Raw genomic sequence first — 7,111 nt, 5'->3', positions numbered from 1 at the left:
TCACTGAGGCTGGAGGGCAGAGCTGGAGGTGTCTACACCAGACTCCTTGCTCAAAGCAGGGTCAAATAGAGCAGGTTGTTCTATTTGGAGCTTTGTGTAACAGGTCCAATCTGCAGTATTTCAGTGGACATCAAAATACTACTCACCAACCCTTTTACACTAAGGTTTTACACATACTTCAAATTAGAACAAATAAGTGCATGTTTTATTTAACAGCGCTTGCTTTTAACTGCATCTTTTGACCTGAAACAGTCAAACTTTCAGAGCATGTTACAAGTCTTTAACAAAATATAGTTTTAAGAGGGGAAGTAGTCTGTATACAAGACAGGTAGAAGAAGTTTCCTGTTAGTCTAGGAAAAGGAGTTTTTTCATTCACAAGTATTTTGGAGACCATGAACCAGTTAGTACTAATGCAGTGACGATGCATCAGGAATGTATTTTTTTATGAGCGAGATATATATGAAAGAAATGCATGAATATACATACACACATACTCGTGCCAACACAGCCTGACCAAGCTGGCCTTCACACAGCAGGGGAGATCTACACAGCTGCAACAGTCTTACAGTCAAGCTTTCACACACATTAGCAGGTAGTAAAACAAACTGCAAACCCAAGTGCAGGTAGCAGGCTATTTAACGCACATACAAGTTCAGATATTTTATAGAATCATGCAATGTTAAGTGGATGGAATGGAGCTCAAAAGTCTTCTAGTCCCAGCACCTCCTGCCATGGACAGGGACACCTCCCCACTAGACCAGGCTGCTCAGTGCTTCATCCAACCTGGCCTTGAACACTGTCAGGGTTGGGGCATTCACAACCTCCCTGGGCAACTTGTTCCAGTGTCTTGCCACCCTCAAACTGAAAAATTTCTTCCTAATATCTAATCTAAACTTCCCCTCTTAATTTGTGCCCATTACTCCTTGTCCTATCACTATTACAGTTCCTGATTAAATATAATATTTTATATAAATAAATGTATAATTTATATAATTTTGAAATTAAAATTAGGAAGCACAAACACTCAAACATCTATTTTCACAAAAAACATTATTTTGAGTATTCCTCTGGCTCATACGAATAATCTCTATTCAACAACAACAATCTGGAAATACTGATATAAAAAAAAGCACTCATTTAGAAGAGTGAGATTTCATACATTTTCCATATGGGAAAAGGACTGATTCCACACACAATTTAATACTGTGATATGTTCTTTATACCGCCGCTTTACTAAAAAGACTAAAAGAACTTGAATAAACACTGTTTCAACTGAAGTAGCGCTTCAAGACTCAAGTTCCTTTTCCTAAACAAAGTAGCAACAAGATATCAATTGTAAAGGTGTTACATTGTGATACACAGAATATAGCCAGTCACATATGAACTGAAATACATGGATGGATGTGAAGGATTATGCACAAAAAGTATCAGCTTAATGCTTTCTACCCAGATAAGATAGCTGCCTATGGCTCGCTACTTCAGCTGCTGCCAGGTCAGGGTGCTCTCATACATCTCTAGCAGGTCTGTTTAACAAATGAAATGATTCTGCTTATCTGGTCCACTTCACTGCCTGAGCCATCAATGTGGCAATTTGTTTCAGCTTAAGAATGAGGAGCAGTTTAGGCAGCATGTTCTGTTCCATCCTTCTTACTCTGCTGCTCAGGCATCAAGCTCCAAGGGACAGGGGGAGATTTGTAAGAAATATCTGTGGGAAAGTAACACTTTAAGGCATTCTAGTCATTTGCCAAAAGAGTGTGTTTTAACATCCTTGTTTTTCCAGTATTATTTCACCTTCCAGTGGTAAAGCTGTAAATCCAGTTGGAGATGTAATCACAAATGCAGAATTGTCTACTGACTTCCCACCACTGCTGGAATTTCTCAGGTACCTAAGTGATTCAACTTTCTCCTGGAAAATTTTGCCATCTAGAAAGAAAAGATAAGGGGGGAAGTTACATAAAAACTTTTTATGTTTGCATTGCTGGTAAATTAGACTCATAGTAGCCAGGCTACATTTTGAGTTGATCACTGGAGGCTAATGAGAAGTGCTCAAATCCAAAAGACTGAGAAAAAGCACTTTTTGGTTTAGTGATATAACTTCAAAATTTACTTTAGAACACTGAAAATATAATGATGTACTAAAGCAATTATATTTAAAGACAGTCCTTGCAGACATACTGACAGCACTGACAACTGACTTTGTCATGTCAAAAACAGGTGACTGTTCTCAAACAGCCTAAAAAGGCTTCAAGTATCAAAACATGCATTCTTCCCTCACTCAGAATTTTATAACAGTTAGTATTAGAAGACAGATACAAATAAACACAACTGTGCTGCCTTTGAAACTGATCACTAAAACTGGAGGTACACAGGTATTTGCAAAAGGAGAAAATATTTCAAACTTGGATGATGCTTTCCACGTTTACATAAATCATAGCTTAGGTTGTACAATGCTAATATCAAGCATGAACTATACATTGTTTCACATTTTTAAGAAGTGCAAGAAATATTTTTAAAGCTCACATCATTTTGCCAACATGATGATCCAGCACAGATATATTAAAACAGCTGTTGCTCTAGGTCTGCACCCCTCAGAGCCCACAAGCACTGCCAGTAGCTCGTATGCAATGAACTGATGGAGCCTGACAATGACATCCTGCAGTGCAACTAATCAGTTGCTAAAAATGCTCCTCAGGCTGATTATTTTTCTAGGAATTCAGTAACAAGAAACAAGAAAGAAGTGCAGGAAGGACCAAATACACATTTCTGAAGAAGTTCCATTTATAGGTAAGCTAGATGTTTTTTCTAAATTTGCCTGCAGACAAATGTGTCCAGAAAGGCAGCTAAGATTAAGCATTCTATTTAGCAGCATCAAACTTTAAAGAAAGTTAAAGGCATAACCACCAGAGAAATTATCTAGACAGAAGAAAGCTCTCAAAGTAAACCAAGCAAACAAAGTCTAACTGTAACCTGTCTCAGAAAATTAAAACTAGTCTATAGTATTAAGTTCCAACAGTTCAATATTTTTTAATAGATATTCATTAAAATACAGCACATCTTTTTTTCTTTTAGATATTAGTTTATGACAAGATTTTTATTTTATTGTTTATTTCTAGCTAAATGTGGCATATTTACCTATGTTTTTGAAAAGTAGAAGTTGACAGGGTTGTGACAAACATATGTATTAGTGGGAGGGTGAACTGCTAAGAGAAAATTAAAGACCAGTGTCAGCAATTCCAGGTCTGGGGGAGAACCAAGTACTTCTTCAATTATTTTCACAAATGACCTGCAAACCTCCCGAGGCAGGGATGTAAGGTGTCCTTCTTTATGCTCCTAGAAAGAAAGAGTAGTACAACTGTAAGCTACTGGCAATTTTAATTTAACAAATTGTCTTTTTTTTTTTTTTTCAATTGTCATGCTGTAGTAGAACAGACAAGAAAAGAAGCTCAGCTAATAAAGCTGTATTCTTTAATTTTGAGAGGAGCTACTGTACCTCCTGAATGTTATTTAAATCCATCATGCACCAAATACTGCAGATGTTATGCAAGTTGATTTTCAGAAAAATGAACATCTGCATACTATACTGCTCTGTCAAGAAATGCTGGAACTTTAGGACATGAATCACCATTGAAAGTACAGTTTATTATCATTGGATTACATATTTGTAGAGAAACTAATAGTTGCCAAAAGCAGTAACTCAAACATATTAATAACTTTCTGAACAATACCACACTGAGTCTTCTGTATTTCCACTTCAGCAGCCCTTTTTATAAACATACACATTTGAGATTCACTGATAATTATACTTGTAACTTCAGCTTGATCAAGCATTCCATATAGTTTGACAATGGCTAGCTGAAAAAATCTATGTATATGGATTTTAGAACAAAATTTCAAGAAACTTGTGGGAAACTTCACTGTAAGGTAAGCATGGTGATTATCTTGTTTCTTTCCAACTTCTCTAAATTTACCTCTTTTTTTGATACCCAAGCACCTTAACTGAGACTGCTGTAGGAAAAGATTAAATGAAGTTAATCTGAGTAAGTTTTTTCAAAGAAAAAACTTTGTGTAGTTTCACCTTTGTTCCATCACAAAATTGCCAAGTCACTGTTGATCAATTTGAGTAGATTTTTTAACCAAGAAATTAATTTTTCCCCAATATACAAAAAAGACAGAAGAAATACTACGAAACATTCTATATCTAGGCATTTGCACTAATATACAATTTCAAAAGTTAACTATACCACTAAAAAGTTCCAAAAGTAAGGAAAACCACATAAAAATGAAGGAAAAAAAATTTACAGATATTAAAATGATGAAAAAAAAATATATTTAAAAATCATTAAAAGAGAAAAAACCAATAAATACATTTCATGTACTGAAGTGAGAAACTCAGAATAAAAAGGAATGCAAGACAGAAAATAAGAGTGCAGAGAAAAGGGATTATTACAATACGTATTTTCACAAATGGATACATGTACTATAAGCAGGAAACCATTTCAAAATCATGTTCTTAAGAAGTGTTTATCAAAGGACTGAAGCATTTCCCTAAAGTCCTTTCTGGCGTAGCTATTTCCATGCCAGGGAAGAAGCTACTACTGTACCAAAAATTTGAGATGAGTGCTCAGACTGAGCACTACAGGTGGGCTGCCCCATTAGCTCTGATGAGATACGGCACAGACAGCTTCACTGCACAGTATCTCGTTTTCAGTAATGAAGACAAGAACCAGCACAAGACATCTCAGGTGTTTCTACATAAAAGGGACAGTTCATTTCAGCTCCTGCAGGTGTATGGCTGTGCAAGTAACCTGGTACCTAGGTTTCCAAATCACACCAGATGGTTACAAGCTCTTGTCCCTTCTGTCCAGCAGTAAATAGAGCACCCAGTAAGGAACTGTACCAGTTTACAGCAACAACATCTGTTGAAGATGGAAGTAGTCTGGAAGCACAGAGGGCAGTCTACTCAAAGTTTGCTACAGAATTTAGTCCCTTCTACACCACCCTCCCCAAATAAAAATGGGTATTTGCCAAACACAAAGTAGGATTTCAGAGTGGAAGTACCTGCAGAACCTGACAAGTTAACAGGAAGTGATGTACCACTTGAGCTTTCAATAGCTGTTTAATGTTAAACATCTGTTGGTGATGGTTAGCTCTGATAAGGATTTCTAGAGCTGCTAACAGGGTTTCCCAAACACCTTGCTGAAAAACAAAAAACAGGAATGTAGCTTCAAAAATATACTTGTGAGTCTACACACCAAGGGAAAAAAACCCAACAAAAAACGATAAACACAAAGTCAAGTTAGTTTTACACCTAAGATGATGACTAAATCAATGCAACTGGTCAGGTCAGAACAGGTTAGAAACGAACCAGAAAAGTCATGTTTGTACAAAATTAAGCATGTTTTAACGATTAAGCTATGACAAAAATTACTTGTCTAAAATTAGTTTTGTACATTCTTAGCTATATTAAGCCTGAATGGTTATTTTCAACAGTTTAACTCCAAAAGAAAACAGGTCTTCCTTAGTTTCTCCACAAAAAAACTTATCAATTCAACTTAGAAGTCATATGCATGCATCACATTTACAGATTTAATACACTAAGGCTACCTCCATCATTGATAATGGGAGATTGATATTAAAACAGCTATCCAAAGAAAAACAAGGAACATTAATTTCTCCAGTTACATGTTAGTAACTGGAGGAGTAGTAGTTGTTAGTTAATTACTACAGTTTTCTAAAATTAATTTCAGAGCTGATAATACTGTTTTTAAATATTGAATATTAGACCTGAAGTATATCCAAAATTAAAGTATTTACCTTTGCTTTAGACCATATCTTCCAGTCAAGCAGCAGCTTTTCTAACAATTGGACATCTTGAATAACTGCAGTAGAATCTGGGTCAAGCTGGAATTGCCCATTTTCATTTATATAGAGAATCTCATCACTGCAGCATCCTTCAAGAAGAGTCTTAAAAAGGGGGGATTTTTTTTTTTTTTGAGTATCAAAACACAAAACATTTGTTCTATCCAATTTATAAAAACATTTGTTCTATCCAATTTATAAAAAAACATCTTTAAAGAGACAGCATACTCTTGATAGGGAAGACATATCTACCTGGTCAACACCAAACTTGCTTCAAATCACTGTTCTGCCTTTGTAAAAGCAGCTTCAAATATACAATTAAAATCACAGAGAAGTTTTTTGTCCTAATATTGAACAAAATACCCGGTTTAAAAGAGGACTTTACCTTCAGCATGCGAAATCCAACAATGCATTTTGGTTTGATCAACACCCGATGAATCATAGAATAACCATTACAGTTGTCCATCTCCTGTATTCTCTGTTGATTGTATTTTGTTAAAGATAGTATAAGTTGTAGTGCTAAAGCTTGAGTGTCTTCACAGCTGCTAATCTCTACTACCTGAGGAAAAGGCAAATTTAATAAGACAGTTTAAGTGAGAAACATCTAGAAAAAAAGCTTTGTTGCACTCCTAAATAACTACTTCTGGATTAAATCTCTTTTGTCTATGTGTGTACATGCAGATATTATGCTTGAGGTGCTAATTTCTACTGTGCTAAATTACTGCTATGGAAATAGAAGTCACATTACAGAAACCCCTTTCTAAGAAAAAAATCTGTTCTAAATAAATTTTAAGCAGAAGGTACTTGCCATACTACAAAGTCACAAGGTCATGAAATACATGAGCCACTAATAAGAATAAACTGTTTGCCCTGAAAAAAGTATTTTTCTTAAGTGTTTAAGGAAAGCTATAAAAAAGTTCCTGAAGTTCTAGACTAAGTCTAGCTGTAAATGTCAAACATTAAAGTTTTATTTTATCCATAAAGAGACAAGCAATTTGATAGATGAAGACCATGAACCCTTTTCCCCCTCTTTGCTTTCTACGATTCTTGAATCCCAAGAGCAACTACTATTTTTACCAAAAATGTACAAGAATGAAATCTCACATTAATGGAACTTCAGTTCCAATAGGTTCCCTTGACATGTACCTGTTAATTCTGCTGCACTTATAATACAGGTGTATAAATGTGTAAGACCTGCATTGTCTCACAGCTGATCTATTTGCTTGCCTTACTGATGCAAACAGTCTTCAGC

The 7,111-nt window shown here is 35.5% G+C and overlaps 1 protein-coding gene across 1 annotated transcript in view; it reads right to left on the bottom strand.

Annotated features, from left to right (window-relative positions):
- LYST (lysosomal trafficking regulator) overlaps positions 1 to 7,111 on the bottom strand; it is a 65,759-nt gene that overhangs the window by 32,844 nt on the left and 25,804 nt on the right. The window contains 5 exon segments of the mRNA XM_017745202.1: positions 1,792 to 1,932; positions 3,141 to 3,330; positions 5,059 to 5,196; positions 5,815 to 5,964; positions 6,245 to 6,418. Coding sequence (XP_017600691.1) covers positions 1,792 to 1,932; positions 3,141 to 3,330; positions 5,059 to 5,196; positions 5,815 to 5,964; positions 6,245 to 6,418 — 793 coding nt within the window.

The sequence above is a fragment of the Corvus brachyrhynchos genome, unplaced genomic scaffold (assembly GCF_000691975.1).
Source record: "Corvus brachyrhynchos isolate BGI_N302 unplaced genomic scaffold, ASM69197v1 scaffold70, whole genome shotgun sequence".
Classification (NCBI taxonomy): domain Eukaryota; kingdom Metazoa; phylum Chordata; class Aves; order Passeriformes; family Corvidae; genus Corvus; species Corvus brachyrhynchos.
This window is presented reverse-complemented; position numbering and strand designations above follow the sequence as displayed.